Genomic DNA, 20,412 nt, shown 5'->3' on the forward strand with positions numbered 1-20,412 from the left:
TTGGAAAGTTCTACGTCAACCTATGTCAATTGATAATTAAATTATTAATATTGTTTGTCCAACAAGATATTAAATCAAAGAATGACTCTGTCATAACTTAGCCACATTTTTGTATTTAATTATCAGAACAATACATATGAGGCCAAAAGAATAAAAGGTTGGATGGAAAAAACCTTTATCTTTTAGCAACATCAATGATTAAGTTAGTATAAAAACTAGGAGAATTTTTTTGGTACTACCAAAAGTATCTCGTTACCTTATAGGTAAGAAATTAATCTCTTTCGTGATTTGTGATTAGTCTTTGCGATAAGTATTGCTTATAGGAATTGAACTATTGACATTTTAATTAGGATTCTTGCACGACTATACTAGGGAAATGATGAAACGCATGACATATTCTGCTTTATCATGATGAAGCCAACATGATATAATAATAGCAATAATGAACACCATGTGTGGAGCAATGAAATTTGGAAATATTAGTTATATCTAGAATACATTCTATCTTCCCTTCCAATTTGATTCACATATAATAGGTGAAGTCACCATGTGGTAAATTCACTAACAAAGAATGTTTACAAAGATTATGTAACTATAACATTATAAAAACATTAAACAAATGAGAAATGAAATAATTAACATGACAAGTAATGGAATAAGAATCATGCTCCTTGTATAGTAGCTAATTATTTACATTATGAATCTCAATAATTCAATTTCCAAAACAATGAACTTAATCTTCCAACACCAAACTTCTTCTGCTTCTCCAATTGAACACTGAACTCCAATGACTAAGGCTTCTATCCATAGAAGAAGAATGTGAAGACCTAAACAATGATGACAAATTACGAAAAAACCTTCCAATTCTACCCCTCTCTCTAACTCTACTACTTCCAATATCCCTAGAAATTCTTCTAGAACCTTCGTTCGAATTTCTACTACCGTCCATTTCTGTATACACCAGCGGCAAATTATTCTCCGCGTTTCTCTGGCCGCCGGTAAATCTCCCGACGGCGAAACCGCCGCCCGGTAACCGCCATATGATTAATCCGACCGCTTCTTCTTCGATCTGACCGTTGGTTCTGTTTTCCATTGGATTTTGATCGGCTGGTAACTCGTGACGGCACACAGGGCACGAGTTTCGCATCGAAAGCCATGGAATGATGCAATCGGAATGGTAGAGATGGTTGCACGGCATCTCACGCGCTTCAGAACCTAGCTCGAAAGCTTCTTTGCACACCGCACAGTGCGTTTCTACGTCAACGTGTTGTTCCGCGATCTCAACCGTCGGCATAGACTCCACCGCCGCTTTTGACGCCGGCGGGTTACCGATTCGGCCGAAACCGTTGACCTCGATCTGCGAAAACTGCTCAAGTAACCGATCGAAACCTGAACCTAACAAAAACTCTGACATCGTCGGTGGCAGAGGTCGGAGACCGGAACCATCGCCGTCGTCGTAGTACAATTCGAAGCTGCTATTACCATCGTTACCATCAGCAGCGCCATCTTCTGCGGTTCCTCGGAGGACTATGACTGGATTGAACGGTGAGCGTCTACCGGTGTTGCGGCGTCTCCGGCGGATACCTTGTCTCCTCGGAGTTTGAAGGCCGTCGGCGAAGAGAGACATCGCCGGAGATTGGGCGGCGTAGTGGATCTCTTCAACGAAACCGCTTTGGCAGTTGGGGCAAACGACGTCGTGTTGGTCCATGAGGTGAACGAAGCGTGTGCAGCTGTAGCACCAAAACGACGCCGTAGCGGGTAAAATATCAGAGTTCATATCAGCACGAGGTGACTCAGTAACTCGGAGAGAATAGAGATAGAAAAGGGAAGTTGAAAAATATTATGAGAAAGTGAGAGCGTGTTGCATATTTAAGGTGAGAGGAAAAGAAAGAGGAAAGCGTGTTCGCAAATGCAAGGTAATTTCTAATTTTGCATTAATTTATAGCTTCATTGAATTCAATATGGAAAATTTGGGGATAAGTTAAGATGGTGGGATTAATTTTATTTTTGCATAAGTAATAACTAAGCATATCTCTCATTCCTTTGGAAGTGTCCGGCTCATCTTCTTGCTAATAAATATGACTCTCAGGAATTAAAATGGAAACTATGATAAAAAATGAGGGAACTAGAGCTCTGTTCGATAAGGATGAGTTCAGCTCGAAACTCGACTCGAGTTCTATACAAGTTATTTTTTTAACTCTTATTCAACTTAGTTAAAGTTTGCAAACTGTTCAGTTTAGTTTGAGTTGGTTCATTTGAACAACTCAAATAATTAATTCATTTTTAACAAATAATTCAAAAGGTTTTACATATAAATAAAACCTTGTTTATATATATACTTACAATAAATATAAAAATAGTGTATGTATTGTAATAAACATAAAAATTAATTTATATATATATATATTGCTCATGAACTAAACGAGTTGCACTGTATCCAACTCAAATTTGACTCATTTATTTAATGAGTTCAATTTTCAAGTCAAATTTAACTCATTTAGTTCATGAACTAAGTTTATTAAGTTAAATAATGAATTGAGTTTCAAATGAATACTGAGTTAATTTGATTTATTGTAAGTCTTAACATAGTTTTTTGAGGTGGTGAGATTAATTAGAATTAAGTATTGGTTAATTAATTGATTATTGAAGCAGGGGGCGTATGATGACCATGACTGGTGATGGTGACTGGCCCAATGGGCAAAGGCTATGGCAAAAGGCAAGAGTCGCCAATTTTGATTCTTCAAATTGCAAATTAAAACGTTCTTGTTATGTACACATTGTGCACGAGGTAAAATAATAAGTAAAGTGGTATTAGAAGATTAAATACAATCTTAACACCAAATATGTTCAAATGATTGATAAATATTTAGATTCTTATTATTAAATATTTGTGGAAGGTGGCACTTGAAAATAATTTGTAACTTGTGTAGTTTGTATTATATATAAGACTACATAGTTTGTAACTTGTGTGCTTTGTATTTGTAGCGTGTCAGCTTCCTTCTCTCTCTTTCTTTATCAACTGTAATGAACAAGTGTACATTTTGTAGTTTTAACTCTTAAGTTTATACATAGGATTTAAGCAACGTGAGGTTTCAGCTGTGTAATACACTTGATGACCCTAATGCAAAGGAGATAGATAAAATGATAATATTAGGACTTGCATTCTCTCTTGTATTGGAAAGTCAAGTAGAATAGAAAGTAAAACTTTAGTGATGGTTTCTTATTCCTACAACTTTAATGCCTATTTGTGACCTGGATAGAATAGGAAGAAACATAGGAGTATAGTATAAGTTCTGGTATCTGGTGTGATCAAATAATGAAAACATTCATCTGATGATAGTGTAGTGGTGTTCAAATGTGATGATATGAGAGGGAATGCACACTACCATATCCTGCTAATTTCTAATTCAAATCTGAGATAGAAAATACACTTCAAAAACAGAATATGATAAGTTATCGTAGTAGGCTTATCGTGTCGGGTTGGCTTACCAAACTCTGGATTGCAACACGATAAGATAAATTATCATCCTACCTTGTCTCTCTTATCTATCAAACGAGCACTTAAGACATTTCTAGAGGACTATGGGGAAGGAAGTTGCATGGTAAAATCTTAAAAATGTTCTTTGGAACTTATTTTAAAGGTAGAAATGTCCTCCTTTTATCACTTGAAGCCTTCAGTTTTTGTCCCTCAATTTGGAGAGTTAAGGAGAAAATGGCTTGAATATTATATTCCTCTGCCTTGGTGACATATTCTCTTCTATCATATTTCTTATATTCTATTTCGTTACTAAGCATACCCTCGGGTTGTAAAACTCCCCTAAGGTACCCTTTTGTTTTGCCATAAAGAGATGCAAACACTCATATTAACAAATAAGTAATCGACAAGGACGATAGCATAGGCATGGCCATTCCTGAAAGCCTATTATAGCAAGGAATTCCATTAATCCAAAACAAGGAAATTTCACTTGCTCTGCTTCTTTTTTGAAGCTTCAAATCGTAGTGTGAAGACAAGTAATTTGCTAACCACACAAATTTAGTAAAGAGGTTCAAATAAAATCCTATTTCAATGCAAGATTGCGAAGTACCTGAAGGATCCGGATTTGGTCACTTTGCAGTTTGGTGACTAAAAATCAACATGGAACACAATTGATCAACCTTAAACTTAATAACCATAACATGGTTCATATAATTTTCTGATTGGTCAATGCCATCGCTCAATTAGAGTCAACCGATTGAGTGTTACATTGAGCAATTATATTTCATGTTGTTCTGAAGTCACCAAACTATAAAGTGACCTGATCCATTTCCGGATCTGAAATGTCTTCCGTGTGCTTATTATGCATCTTAATCATCATCCTCCTCTTGATCAAACTTCTGCCCAAATCCTCTAGGCCCTGCCCTTGCTCTCACCACCTTCTTCTTTTTCTTCTTGCCCTTATTAGCTGCTTCTTCTTTCTCAAATTTATCTTTCTCTCTCTTTTGCAGGAAATCTGTAACTCCTAAATAGATAACCTGTGATAGACGTACCCTTTCATTAAAATCAACATAGCAGCATCTAACAACGGTGTTCAATAATAGTCATATTACTCAATGAAATGAAATATAATCACATTCACAGATATGAATGATACAGAACATTCTTACTTGCTTTTGAACATGTATTTTGTTGTTTAAATTAGTATCTAATGCAACTTTAAGCGTTACACATTTAGGGGTTATTATGCAAAAGAGTAATGTCTATAGTCTAAAGTAAGCAAAATGTTAGCCACACGCACACAGACTATATCTTATGGATCGTTTGCAAGTTGGACTTTAATGAAAAGAAGGAAAAGGGAAGGCTTCAGAGCTACGAAATACACTTGTGAGATGAGTCTTAAGCTTTCTTTCTCCATTCTTTCCCCTACAAAACTTAACTCGCAAACAGACCCTTAGTAATTCAATATTGCAGCATAATACTACGACCGTGCATGTGAGACATAATCAATCAAATATTGCCTAGTCATTACAATTAAAATAGACAACAAATTTTTAAGTATCACTTACTAAATCATATGAATCTAGCTATTTAGTGAATCTTACATGAAGAACTCTATCCAATATGTGTATTGAAGAGAATAGTACTAATCAGAATGTAGCACAATCATAATTGATGAATTAACAGAACAATGCATAATTCACAAATAACTTAACTGTTTGCATATATAATTGAAAAACCAAAACAACAAAAACTAAAGATGTAATTACTAAATTACCCCAATAGTGAGAATGGATAATCCAATGAAAGCAGCAAAGAGAAGAGCTGATACAACTGTGGAGACCCCACCATCACCAGTGGTGGAGACTAATTGCTGAGCAGTATCAATATCTTCAGCAGAAGCAGCAGCAGAAGGAGGAGAAATTGTGCCAAGACTGTTATTTCTTGGTTTTAGAGTGATTAGAGTTGATGGGTGGTGAAAAAAATTGATTTTTTTGGGTGTAGTTTGCAGACATGGATAGCTTCTAGTTGGAAGAGACAAGTATGATGAGTTTGAGTTGAAACAAGAAGAAGAAGTTAAGGTTGTAATGTTTGGAATTGAGGAAGATGATGCAATGGCTAATGCTGTGGCCATAATGCCTCAACTGATGCCACCTCACTCTGTTGATTTTACAACTGATGCTGTTACTTTTCTTGTCTCCAATGAATTTTGTGTAGATTATGGGCTGGATTTTGTATTGAATTCTGATGATACCCCGATAGAGGATACTAAGCCCTAAACTTGGGTCATTGCCCAAGTATGGGCCTCTAAGCTAAGAAGGCTTAATAGGGATGAAGATCTTTTGTCCCTATTGGTGTCCTCATTTGTGTCCCAGCCCAATTAAAATGTCCCATTTTATTGAGAAAATAAAAATAAAAACATAAATTTGTTTTTTTATATTATTTGATGTTCCTCTATTGGGTAGGGACATGGGCACATGGTACTTTTCGGACAGACAATCCCCCTCTGCTAAGTAGGGAGAGGAAAAATAAACAGGGCAATCGTGATTCTGAGTTACAATACAATTGTAGTGTGATATGGTTGTGAGTTTTGTGATAGTCACTACAACCACAATATTATAGTTACATTAAGTAATGTGGTCCGCAATTTAAAGGCTCAAATGTCAAAACATACAAACTTATTATGGGAATAAAATTCTTCTAGGCCCAACTTTTTTCATTGACAAAATTTGAACTCTAAATATTGTCTAAAGATACCAAACTTCTTATCACTTATATCAACATGCATTAGTTAAGTAATTTACTGTTTTATATGGTTGTCTAAAGCCTAAACTCATACAAAGAAAAAAACACCCAATGGCAACTTATATAATTGTAGGTAGCCTTATAATTTCCTTTCCCTTATCTTTGTATAGAAAATAAAATTCCATCAGATATATTTATATGTCGATAGCAAAGGGCTATCTATGACACCTTTTCATTGCTGTGATCAATAGAAGTTGAACCTCAATTAAGGTTTCTGAGCTGGAAAAGCAAGAGTGGGGTAGATTGTTAAGGGTGGTGTCTATTCCATTTTTATTGATAAGATAATTCTTCTTTCAAACTTGAAGAAATACAAAAATCTTCCATAAAAATACAAAAAGAAAATATAGCTCATTATAAAAGGCATGTTTTGAGTGGAATCATTATATGTATTTAGACTAATGGTTTCAACCAACAAAGTGTTGGTTTAGTAGTATAACGTTTCGATAGATCTCTGGGAATGCTAAAATTTTAAATGTTCGATTCTTGTGAGCGACATTTATTGGGAGAGATAATCACACACCTCAAAATGGATTAGTTCCTTAGAATGAAAGAGATTAGTGTCCTCAATTTCAATTGTTAAATTAATGATGGATTAACTGGCATTATGGTTTGTGTTGGTGATTGTAAATTGTAATGGATTCAGTGGCAAACTTAGAGTTAATGGTGATTGATTAAAGGATGCAAAGTAAAGCAAAAGAATGGTGGGTCCAATGAGATAAAGATGAATCTTGAGTGAAGACCAAATTGCAAATCACAACCCAAATGGTCTGTCTCTCAACCAACCTCCAATCCATTGGCCATTGCCTATCTGGTTTCATGTATACCAACCAAAGCAAAGTGCCAAAAACATTACTATTCATTCATATATATAAAGTTAGGATTTAATATCTATACGCCGATAGTGTAAGTATTTTTTACACTATCAACAAATTATCCACCATTGACTTGTTAACCATTGTTGATTGTCAAACAAAAGTAATACAAATCAATGGTGGATGATGTGCTGTCAGTGCATAGATTTTAAACTCATAAAGTTATAAACATTACCAAGTGGAGTTCAATGTATGCAATCTCACAGTTTGATACATTTTTATTATATTATTCATTATTCATGTTTTATTAATCATTAACTATTCAAAAAAGTAATACAAATGATTGGTAAATTGTATATAAATATTTATACCGTCAGTGCATATATTTAACACTTATAAAATAATCTCTCAATTGATGAATGAAAATCACTTGTCCTTTTATTATTTACGATGCAATTAAAAAGAGACACTTGATTAAAAATAAAAAACATAAATACATAAAATATATATTTTATATTACTTATTCAAATTTGATTGGGTTAGGACATAATAAATTAATTTTATTTTAAGAGATGAGATCCTTCTTCCGAATTGATTGAGGCTATACTCTTGACTTTGCTTTCTATCTCTCATTTTCATTCTCATCACTTCATTTATCATATCTATAACTTTTCCCTTTCTCTATGATCTTTTTCCTATACTTTCCTACACTACATTTATGTGTGTTATCCATTACAAATTAAACTTATGATAATGAATAAATAGTCTTAGGAATTACATACCATAAACTATGATTGGAATGTACCCAAAAAAAATCTATGATTGGTCAATCTATAAAAAAGATTAAATTAATTGCTTAATATTCTGTTGATTTATTAGACAAAATATTTAAAAAAAATTGTCCCTTATTTCTTTAGATTTTTGAAAGATTCACTATTTTTTAACGACTTAGGGAGTGCTTAACTATCAAAGGTTAGCTTGATACACACTACCTGTGTAAGTAACCTTCAACCTTAATAAAAGCAAGGATAGTATCTACATTGATCCTAAAACTAGTCTTTATCAATACTTCAATAGATTCATTTAACTCTAAAAAAATCAAATTTCTTTTAAATTTCTTTCAAAGCAATCGATCATAATGGTGAAGAGTCTTTATTGTATTGGAAAGAGGGACCCTGAAATTTGGTATTGGGGCAAAACTATAAAAGATAACATTGCCCCTATGAGCTGTTTTCAATATTCACAAAAACATTGATGTAACATGTCGGATTTGATTTGCTTTTGAACAATCATGCAATGAATGTTTTTTTCATGACTACTTGGTCACTACATGGTACATAGTGATCAACTCTCTCAATTAGGCCAATGATTTCTAGGTCTAAGCTAAATGATATATGGAAATGCTTCCACTTTACTTTCCAACCTTAGATATTTTTCTTTACATTCCTAGGGCCTAGTGTATAGTGATCCTTGTGGTGGATGTTATGGTCACGTCACCAAAAATTGCTCCATATCATCGTTGGTGTTGTCGACTCTTAACTTCAAGGTAGCCAACAAAGTAGAAGAAGTGATAGTCAATGTTAATGAACAGGTGGAAAGTGATGAGTCGATCATTAAGATGGACACATTAAATTCGGACTCTATTGGTATCATATATTATGAGGATAATAAAAGGAAGAAAATTCAATAGTGAATAGTAGAATCTAACTCCAATTAGATATGAAAATAATTTAGAGTATAAATATGGATTAAGAACTCTAAAATATTGTTTATGATGCTACAAAAATGTTCTAAGATGTAACAAAAATATCAAGAGGTGTTTCCCATGTATGAGAGCATTCTCCCCTTGAGTCATTTAACATTTACGATGTAACATGGGATTTGATATGATGTAGACAAACTCAACATTCCTACCTATACTATATCAATAGAATCGTGGTCCTAGTTAATTAATAAATAAAGAACCAAATAAGGAAATATTAATAAAAAAGCATCCTAAAAAATGATATTCTAAAATATAGCAATATGATGCATGATACACTACTTATAAAAATATATATTATGATATCTTTACATATTCTAATACAAAAATGGTTGAAACATCCCACGAATTATGTGTTTGAACACTACATGTAGGTCGCAAGCATGATTGAGAAAGTCCCTTGCCTTAAAACAAAGACCTACGTCATAGTGCCCCATATAGTAGATTATAGTAAAGAGAAGAAGATCCATATTTTTGGTGAGTAACGATCCTCTCCAAGAAAATAATAATATGGTAAGATATTTTTATCCTTTATATATAATGTAATAACACTTTTCCCATTAAAAATACATGTAAAATCAAATATTTGTCTCTTCATTGAGAGGATCATTGTTCATTTTTGGTAGCAAAGAATTACATATATATATATATACCCCCATGCTCCAATCATAGAAATGTATAGTAGATAGAGGCCCCACTAATAATTTATGAAAAAACTTCGTCGGGTCACCATCTATATTTGAATTCATAAATAATAAGATAAGGTCGAAAAAGTGCAAAGTGATAAAAGGAAAAGGGTAACGAGGTTGAATTACACATATAATAATTGACATGCTTTTAGTTAATGGCCGCACTAAGAATGAAATGGATTAGGACTTGGGAATCATGCTTTAAAAGAATGATATATATTATATGCTCACTATCATTTGTTTTTCTTTAGAGATAAGTTAATTTCTAATATTATTTACCTTCTTATTGGTTTATACCATTATAATATTTAATCTAATCCAAGACATGGTATACTATATGATTACTAAAGTTAATTAGACATATACTCCTAAGGGAGCTTGGTGTGTTAGTATTAATGGAAAGTAGAAATTAAACTATAAAGTGTGTCATAACTAGTAGCTTCATTGTGCCATAGATAGATTGTAGGGGAAAGTATAGGATGGTTATATGGGCATAAGACTTATACCTTTGATTGAGTTAATTTTTGAATTCGGATATATCCCTAAATCAGAAGAAATCTAAGACTAATTAGGACGAGACAAGATAAGGACGAGTCCAAATTGACTTAGTATAAAAATAATTACCCTAAAATTATATACTTATCATTTGAATAAGTGATACATGCCAAAAAAAATAACTTTGAAGACTAACCAAGTGCTTGAACATCAAAGTCATTCTATATAAGAATACAAGTGAACATTCATAGTATATAACAACCTAATAAAAATGATAAATGAGAGAAAGTAGTGTTTCATTACAAAGAAATAGAGAAAGACCACTTAGAGCAAACAAGCTAGAATGAAAAGATATGTTGTTATTCTAGTTGAAAAATATGAGATGGAAAATGAGTATTAGTTATTACTTAAGAGTGTGTGAGACAGATAAACTTTATTCTTTGTTTATCTCTAATGTTCATTGAGCTAATGCCTCGACTTAAATCTGTCCTTTTAGTTGTGAAGGATGAGTCTGACTCAAACCAATCCTTTCGATTATAGATAGCTCTTGGTTATGCTCACCCTAATAGATGGTATAATATACAAAATTAATTTCTTTATTCGAAAGTTGATTTTTAGAGTAACGTAAATATATATTAAAAAGGTAAATCTCAATCTGTAATACATTATATTGTTAAAGAATATGAATATCAATTCTAGAATTAACACATTTCTTTCTTTTTTTTTCACTCAAATGTTAACTATATCATTATTCTTTAGATAAAAAACATATTGTCCATAAGAGTATATTACATAAAAAAAAAGTACTTGTCTCTTTTTCTCTTGAAGTTATTCCCTCTTTATTATTGTATGATAAACAGCAATTCCCTCTTGAATGAAAGTACTTGGGTTCGTTTTAAACATTGTCATCATACAAACCAATCTGTCATTTGTCAACTAGCGAATACTGATCTATTTCTATATAAAAAATTATTAAAAGATTTCCCATCTTCATCAAATATAATTCATTTGTTTCTTTCTGATCTTATATTATATAAAATGATATTATTAGTATGCACTAGCATGATGTGTGGTAGTAGAGATTATTATCCAGCACTTAGTAGCTGGATTAATTAGATAACCCACTTCCACCTTGGAGGACAAGTTTCTGATACTATACACTAAAACAATAGGAAATAAAACAAGAATTAGAATTGATTAAGTATATAAACCAAAGTTTTATATTATAATTGCTTTAATTTCATGATTTTAGTTACTTATAATAATGGATAGTAGGGAGAAAACCATAATTAATATAACTTTCTTTATGACTTTATAGGTCACTAGTTTAAATCATAAAAACAGTATTTTCATATATGATAATAAGATTATATAACTTCATTTTTCTAGACCCTGAAACCTCATATACAATCATACATATTTATCTTTAACCGATTTGGTAGGAGTCTCGTACATACATCATTTTTTAAGCAAAAAATGCTAGAATCATAATATCACATGGGGTACCATACAACAGATTTTGATATGAAAAATGAGAACAACAATGGCCGTTGGGTTGTGTATTATTTATCCAACTAATCTTAAGAAGAGTTGACGCTGCAAATTCAACTGCATCTTATTCCTTGTTTATCAACCGATTCTACACAATTCCTTACCAAACAATAATTGAAATTAACAACAAATTAAGAAGAAAAAGAAACCAAATGCGCCGTTAAGTCAAGAATCATGGGTCGAACATCATCGTGTATATATTTTGTTGGGAAATTGTTAGATATTATACACAACATAGAGACATGTATCACATAAAAGAGTAAAGATACTCTCAGTTAGTTATTATGAAGATAAGTATTACAAAAAGAAAGGAAAAAATAATATTTTCTTAGTTTCTTAGCAACCATGCAAAAAAGAAAATAAGGGAATTAAAAGAGCAAAAAGAGAAGAAAATATTGAACTTTCATTATTAGAATTTATACAAAGGAAAATTGGTAGTTGCTTGAAACTCAAACTACAATTTAAAGTAAAACTAATCCTAACTACCATAACAAAAAACTATCTAAGAATTAGTCATTTTCATCTTTAACATCCCCTCAAGCTGGAGAGTGAATACCATTAACTCTCAGCTTGGGTATAAGGTAGCAAACGTGAAAAGTCGGATCTAGAGTTTGGAAGAACCACCAATGAAAGAATGAATCACCAATTAAAGAGAGGCGATTATCAGAACTTGATCTTGGACTAAAAATACTATAAGACAATGTTGTATCTACTTTGTCACATCCCTGTTATGTCAATATTGGAGAAATTTTGGTGAAGACTCTGAATACTCAAAAACAAAATTACATGTAGCCTTGGAGTCATCAGATCTTGAGTGACAATCTTGGAGATGAATACAAGAAATATCGAGGAATGAGAGGAAGAAAAAGAAAGTAATGATCCCAAATATGTCATTAGGGTCTTAAAGAAATTTCAAGAGATATAAGAATTCTTCAAAATATAGCACATGAAACTAGGAATATTGTGCTAGTAGAATTAATGGAAGAAATATAAGAATTCTTAGAAGATAATGAATTGAAATTGAAAGTAGTTGTTCATCAAGAACAAACATAATAGAAAGAAGATCAAATGAGATTATCTCAAGAATACCATATTAGTTTCTTGGCTAAAGAATAAGAGAAAACTAGAATGTGATCGAATATGAACATTTTTTTTGTTCAATGAATGCTCAAGAAAACCATTTTGGTTTCTTGGCAAAAGATGGAAAGAAATATGGGCAATTTTTTTTTGCTCAATGATAAAGAAAGAATAGAAAGAAACTTGTTGAAGAATGTTCTAATCCCAATGATAAAGATGATAGGACAAGTGTACCAATTAATGAACCCTCAAGATAAGATACGGCTTGGTGAACCGTATGTGCTGGAGTTCTTGGTTTTGATTCTTTTGCACTCACTCACTTTGATGGTTAATGCATGATGTCGATGAATAAGCCAAGAGAGAAAGGAAGAATGGATCCAACAACTACCAATAGGAGTGCTCTAGGGGAGGTTGACATATTTTCGGTGTTTGAAGCTGTATCCTCAAAATGATGAGAGTCCTTCGCACTACAGTGCAGATTTCCATCAACTGTTGAACAATATAATTCCTAAATGGCACAATCATCAGCTCGTCAATGTAATCAAGCAACTCCAAGAAATTGAAAGAAGAAATAAAAGAAAGTGTGAGATATAAATATTTTGCTCTGATACCATCTTAGTTTCTCAGCAACCATGCAAGAAAGAAAAGAAGGGAATTGAAAGAGTAAAAAGAGAATAAAATATTGAACTTTCATTATTAAAATTGAATTATGCGTAAAGGCAAAGTACAAAGAATTTATACAAAGAAAAATTGGTAGCTGCTTGAAACTCAAGCTACCATTTAAAGTAAAACTAATCCGAATTACCATAATCGAAAATTATCTAAGAAGGAATCATTTTCCTCTTTAACAATTTTTACTCTTAAAAATACAAGAACAAATAAATATTTGTCTTCCCATTAATGGATATACTTCTTCCACTTAAAATGCTCATGTGAGACTTGTGAGTAATACATTGTGTAAAATAATTGGAACATGCACGTAATAAGTGGATTTTATTTTCAACTGAAAATTTTCTTTCACATACAAAAAAACATCCCTCTTATATGCAATAAAAATAAAAATTTATCAAGATATGTTCAATTATATAATCCATTTTTTATAAGCATCATGCAATATATACAAATGTGGCATTATTTTCTGTCGCACAAATCCAAATCATTCAAAGTTCTTCTTTCTAATTCTTTGACAACGTGATGACAGCCAAACTCAGCTGTTGAGGTCCCCACTCTTTTTCTTATTTTCTTTTGAAGATTAGTCATAGATACATATAGGATAGAAATTAAGACTTCAAATTTGATTTTGCTTACATTAATGGGAGTAATTTTATATTTATTATTAGTACAATTGCTTAGTTTGTGCATGGAGGAGCTCAAAAGTTTTGCTTCCATTATATATGAAATGGTGATTAATACGTTTGATAATATTATAAAAATTATATTATGAATGCAGATATAAACTCTTAATTTCACACTCATGAAAAGAAAAGTTGAGAAACTAGAGAATGGAAAGTTTGAAGTTTTGAAATAAAAACTCACTCATCCCATTTTAAATCACACTTAAGTATATTTTTATTGGTATAATCAAGAGTATTCTCGTTTTATAAGTAATGTACTAAAATATTTTAGAGTATGTGATTTATTCTTTATATACATACTCTCGTGAATTAAAATTTTAACATTTAACATGGTAATACATGTTAATTAAATAAAGCTTTATCACAGTAGATGAACACTTTATTGGTATTTGTAAGCATTTCTTATCATGCTTTGGAAATTTAAAAATATATACAAATGTAAAATAGATTATAAAATATTTAGAAATTGGATATTAATTTTGTGGCGTTCATTATGCATTAAAAATATTGCAAATAAGCATGTGTTTGTAAAGTTATTATTTATTACATATTACATAGTAGGGGAATAATACTCAGTATATGAGTTTATTTAAAAACAAAAATAGAAATTATAATTCATTATTAAAAATATTTGTCTTGAAAAGGAAAACTTAAATAAAAAATAAGTAATCAAACTTGACAAATATAGCAATTAATTCATTAAATCATAGTAATTATTATATTTGTACCCAAAAAATAGTAATTACTATAGCTATAGTAATTTTAGTAACTAGTATTTGTGTTAATATAAAAAAACAAAAGAGAAAAATTGAATGTTAATAAAATCTTTAAAATAATGCATGGGCATGAAAAATAATAGAGAAATATAATTTCCAATTTCTTATATCTCTCTACCCAAAGAAGAATTCGTAAAAGATTATCTTGATCAAGTAATGTAAGACTTTATTAAATTTTTGTAAAAATCAAATGGTGAAAGAATCAATTTATAATATTTATACTTATCGGAAAGGATGATCACACATTCCAAAAGAAATTTGATCACGCATTCCAAAAGAAATTCAATTACACATTCCAAAAGAAATTGTTCAATTACTTAGGTGGGGATACACATTTACCAAAAAAAGATTTCATATAACTACTTAAATTATAATATATGTTATATTTAATTATTTACTAAAATATTTATAAAATTAAAAAAGATATGATGTATGTTATAATCTTAATAACTGAATGACATAATTTATCTCATAATATACGAACACAATTATATAATATTTATATATTGTCAATGTAAATATTTATATATAATTAATAAGTGATATATATTTTTCGTTAATATAACATTGTTATGCAGCAAATTTAATAAGTGACACCTTATTCCTCTATATCATCATTATCATAGTACATATATATTAACACTGGTTGATGATTTGTTCAAAACTGTGTATCTCCCCCAAATACACAAAGCAAGAAAGAAAGAAAGAAAGTATTAGAATGGATCCATGCCCCTTCGTGCGTTTAATAGTAGAATCACTTGCTCTTAAACTTCCCTTACCAACAAAACCATCACCGTCTAACTCCGGCGGCGTTCACCCTTCCACCACCCCTTGCTTCTGCATAATCAAAACCAACATCACCTCTTTCCCTTCCCAAACCGCTCTTCTCCCTCTTGTCTCTTCCTCCGACAAACTTGACACAACCATCTCCGCCCCCGCCTTCCTCCTTGACTCCGCCGCCCTCCGCCGTCTCTCCGGGAAGCCACTCACTCTCCGTATATCTATATACTCCGGCAGCATGACCCACATGTGTGGCATCACTGAAGCAAAGTTGCTGGGGCGTGTTACTGTGAATGTTCAACATACAGAGAGCTCGTGGATTCGGTGTAGTACGTTTCAGAATGGGTGGCTTAATATTGGGAAGGAGAAGAAGAAGAAGAATAAGGATGGTGGTGGTGAAGGGGAAAAGATGATTCATGTTGTGGTCCGGTCTGAACCGGATCCTAGGTTTGTTTTTCAGTTTGGTGGTGAACCGGAGTGTGACCCGGTGGTTTTTCAGATTCGGGACAATAATATCAGACAGCCTGTGTTTAGTTGCAAGTTCAGTGCAGATCGCAACTCTAGATACAGGTTAGTTATCCTACTTTCTCTTCCTGTTTTCGATGATAAAAATGTAATTTTTTGTACAATTAAGGTCATCTCCTTAATATTATGAGTAATAAAACTAATCATTTTTTAGTTCAATACTATCTTTTTTAACAAGTGTCGTTTCGAGAAATTGAATCCTTACCTTTTGGTCTATCTGAGGATCTAGTAGAGTCTTACACTACCAAGCTAACGTCATGTTGTTATTGGTGGTAAAAATATAATTTTATAATAAATAAAAAGATATATACATCATGTATACATGTTATCTTTTTTGTTATTGTATGATATTTGTCTCCATAATGAAAATGATTCTTACTCTTTTTAATTACATTATCTTATTTCACTAATCCCTATTTTCAATGTGCATTACTTCTTGAAAGGGATCAATCACACACAGATTCAACGAGTCTTCTTTTTTGGTTAGTATTGGCTGGTGCATTTTATTTAATTGTCATAACTATATCTCAAGTGAGATATGGTAGAGTTTTCTGAAAATGGATTATACATTTTAAAAGTCATTTTATGCTAGTTTCCTATGTAGTATTTAAGAGATAGAAGTTTGATGCTATAAACGTAGAGGAATTTACATTTGATTCATTGATGTCTTCTTTTTATATTTTGGTTCATCTAATCAAATGTTGTTGTTATATTATTAAATATGTTAAACTAAAATAAATTTAAATAAGAAGTTAGTGATTAATAAAATGTTACTCTATTAGTGTAAAGTCTATTAATTATTCAAAAAGACAAAAATGTTAAGAGTTCAATTTATGAGAGCGACACTTATAGGAAATGACAATTACATACCATAAAAAAGATTAATTATTTATTTATTTATAGGATCTGGATACTATTGTTAGTAGAAAAAAAAAGTTAAGAAATTGAATATAACAAAAAAATAATTCAGAACTTATTAAAGTCATTCAATGAATGTTTATTGGAAAAGGTTTTGACTACAAGAAAAAAATTAAATGAAACTCTAATGAATATATTTGACTACTATAAAAAATTTAATCAACCAAGAAGTTACCCTACATTTTAATGAATGTAATTATTTTTACATTCTTATCATTCAGTTAATCGTTGAAAAGGCTGTCATAGTAAAAACTAAAGAAAATGGTCAAACTCTTTTTAACTACATTGAGAAATATGTCAAATATTACTATATTTCTATTTGTCCATTTTGAATTCTATTTATTTGTCCAATTTAAATATTCAATGATGCATTAATTTTTTTTTAAATATACTCTTATTTAATACTTTATTGATTCACATAATAAGTATATCAAATTAATGACCATAAAGAGAAAATGTCTACTGATAAAAAATCAATAAATATTTTGTAACTCCAACATAATTATTACATTTATTGAATTTTTTTCTTGCAAACACATGAATACTAACATACTAATAAATACTTTTGCTATAACAATAATTTCTTTAGAACCTTGTAGTTCATTTAGTGAACTAAGGACAAAGGTCAAACACTTCTTTTTTTCTTTTTTTTAAGGTCAAACACTTCTTAATTATATAGACAGATAATAATATCTGTTCATATTAAACTTAATTATAATACCAAAATTTTCATATGCATAAATTATTAGTATACTGATTTAGGTTGGCAAATTAGTTGGGGGAATAATATGGTAGGTTACAGAATAAGATAATACCTAACCATCATCACATCTTATCCAGCTCAATACTCATTTCATGTGTTGCTTAGTTGTATCTTTTGTGCTCATTTCATTTGGTGGAAATCATCACATTCATTTATTTGTTTATTTGTCTGAAAGAAACATGGAGAATAAAAAGTGGCACCACCAAAGTTTCATTTTTCATATGTCTATTTCAATGGGCTGGTAATTCTATTTTTGGAAACATTTCAATTTTGACATTGTGAGAGTGAACCTTTGTCACTCCCCAAAATATACACAAAAATTATACCAAATTCACAGTTTCAGAATTTGATGGTTTCAACTATTTATCTTTAAGCATTTTTTCAGAATTTGATTGTACTATATGTAGGTATCTTTATATTATTTTATAACTTTTCCGTATGAATGTATACCATGTTAAAATGATAGGAGCCATGAACAATCTTGATTAAACAAGAAAGAATGAGCAATAATATACATCAATTACTAAAACAGAAAACAATCTTGTTAAAATGATAGGAGCCATGAATTGAATTACAAAGTTTAAGGGAATACCATTAATATACATCAATTACTAAAACAGAAAACAAAATTTGTTAACCAGATAATCCATTAACTATGTTGTTTAATTGATTATCACATACACTTTTTATCAATTAACTCTGATAGAATATCACCTATTCTAACCCTATATGTATGTTCATAGCCATTGTTTCATGGTTTCTTAATTTGTTTTTCCTTATTGAAAATCCAGGCCTCATCCCTCACATTTCACGAACAACTCATGCAGAAGGAAAAAAATATTCTCACGTGTTAGAGAACGTGAAGGAAGAGAAAGAAAGGGTTGGATGATAATAGTTCATGATCTTTCAGGTTCACCAGTTGCAGCAGCTTCAATGGTGACACCATTTGTCCCATCACCAGGTTCAGACAGAGTTTCAAGATCAAACCCAGGTGCATGGCTTATTCTACGCCCCAATGGTGCATCAGTGAGTAGTTGGAAGCCTTGGGGTCGTTTAGAAGCATGGAGAGAAAGAGGTCCTATTGATGGCTTGGGATACAAGTTTGAGCTTGTAACTGAGACCAATAACAATTATGGAATCCCTATTGCTGAATCCAAAATTAGTGTGAAAAAGGGTGGCCAATTCTGTATTGATTATCAAGTTATGAAGGATTCTGGACATGGGTCAAGGTTACCAGGGAAAGGGTTTGTGATGGGTTCAAGTGTGGAAGGTGAAGGGATAGTTAGTAAACCTATTGTGCAAGTTGGTGCACACCATGTTACTTGCATGGCTGATGCTGCTTTGTTTATTGCTCTTTCAGCTGCTATTGATCTTAGCATGGATGCATGTCAACTATTCTCACATAAACTTAGGAAGGAACTTTGCCATGAAGAACAACTTCCATATTCATGATTTAATACTTGCCTCAAATCGACTCATTTTTGTTCTTGGATTGCAACTTATGTATACAATCTACTACTGCAGTGATAGCCAATGTGTTACTACTTCATATATAGTGCAAATTTTGGTTTGAGCATAGGTATATATATATATATATATACCAATAACAATAATGAAAATTATCTACACCACTCCACTTCATCACCCATTTGTCATCAATGAAGAACACACATTCCAACCATGTCTCAAATCATGCTTGTACAAATGGGAACATATTATGTTAATTAAAATTTGAAGTATTTATTAAAAAAAATTATATTTTTGTTTCATTGTCATTAATGTAAGACAATTTTTTTGATATAGTTAGAGACAAGATCAATATAAAAAATAGACACATGCTAAAAACTTCAATAATTTGTTTTTTTAATGGAAATTTAATTTAGTTTATTTATTGATGATAAAAGGTGAGATTAGAAATAATGATTAATAACTCACCCCAATCCATTGTAAAATATTTGTATGGTGGATTACTTCCCTTAAGATGCAATAATGATTAATACTTGAATGATGGATGATGATAGGGTTGAAAATGAGCCGAGCCAAAGTTTAGTTTGATTTAGCTCGATAAAAATTTGTTCGGCTCAAAACTCAATTCTAGTTCAAAACGAGCTATATTTATAATTCGAATTTAACAAATTGAAGTTCACATACTATTCAACTCGTTAACTCGAATTGATTTGGCCTGCCATGAGATTGTGAATTGTTTAATTCAACTTATTAGCTCAAATGACTTCGAATGATAATTGTTTATTTAATATGTATACAATTTGAAATTTTCTAATTTCTGCATGTGTGTGTACACACATATATAATTGAACAAGTTCATGAACCTAACAAATCGAATAATAGTTGACTCATTTATTTAACAAACTTAATTTTTTCCCTTAACTGGTTTGGGTCATGAATACGAATCTAGTTTTGATCAAAATTTGAGTTTATTGTAATTCTAAATGATGTATTATACTACTTTTTTTGAGTAATGATGTATTATACTACTAGTGATAGTATAACAAATTCTTGGATGGATATTAAAATATGGGTGTGACAATTGAATTCCTTCCATAATTATTTTAGCTCTACCATTGATTTTCAGAAGTCAAAGGGCCCAAAAAAGGCCCATCATGGATAA

The 20,412-nt window shown here is 31.3% G+C and overlaps 3 protein-coding genes across 3 annotated transcripts; 1 reads left to right on the top strand and 2 right to left on the bottom strand.

Moving 5' to 3' along the window:
- LOC109351083 (E3 ubiquitin-protein ligase RDUF2-like) lies at positions 703–1,906 on the bottom strand. Its single transcript, XM_019592422.1, has one exon. It carries the CDS (start codon positions 1,775–1,777, stop codon positions 734–736), a length of 1,044 nt encoding a protein of 347 aa, XP_019447967.1. The 5' UTR covers positions 1,778–1,906; the 3' UTR covers positions 703–733.
- LOC109351084 lies at positions 3,852–5,675 on the bottom strand. Its single transcript, XM_019592423.1, has 2 exons — positions 5,253–5,675; positions 3,852–4,512 (listed from the first exon to the last, which is right to left on the bottom strand). Exons 1-2 carry the CDS (start codon positions 5,607–5,609, stop codon positions 4,345–4,347), a joined length of 525 nt encoding a protein of 174 aa, XP_019447968.1. The 5' UTR covers positions 5,610–5,675; the 3' UTR covers positions 3,852–4,344.
- On the top strand, positions 15,418–19,362 carry LOC109351085. The gene is made up of 2 exons (XM_019592424.1): positions 15,418–16,147; positions 18,575–19,362. The coding sequence occupies exons 1-2, from the start codon at positions 15,447–15,449 to the stop codon at positions 19,233–19,235; spliced, it is 1,362 nt and encodes a 453-aa protein (XP_019447969.1). The 5' UTR covers positions 15,418–15,446; the 3' UTR covers positions 19,236–19,362.

The sequence above is a fragment of the Lupinus angustifolius genome, chromosome LG06 (genome assembly GCF_001865875.1).
Source record: "Lupinus angustifolius cultivar Tanjil chromosome LG06, LupAngTanjil_v1.0, whole genome shotgun sequence".
Lineage (NCBI taxonomy): Eukaryota > Viridiplantae > Streptophyta > Magnoliopsida > Fabales > Fabaceae > Lupinus > Lupinus angustifolius.

Coding starts and splice junctions, on each gene's coding strand:
- LOC109351085 (XM_019592424.1), top strand. CDS start 15,447: ATGATTTGTTCAAAACTGTGTATCTCCCCCAAATACACAAAGCAAGAA. Junction 16,148..18,574: donor GATCGCAACTCTAGATACAG/GTTAGTTATCCT, acceptor TTGAAAATCCAG/GCCTCATCCCTCACATTTCA.
- LOC109351084 (XM_019592423.1), bottom strand. CDS start 5,609: ATGGCCACAGCATTAGCCATTGCATCATCTTCCTCAATTCCAAACATT. Junction 4,513..5,252: donor TATCCATTCTCACTATTGGG/GTAATTTAGTAA, acceptor CGTCTATCACAG/GTTATCTATTTAGGAGTTAC.
- LOC109351083 (XM_019592422.1), bottom strand. CDS start 1,777: ATGAACTCTGATATTTTACCCGCTACGGCGTCGTTTTGGTGCTACAGC.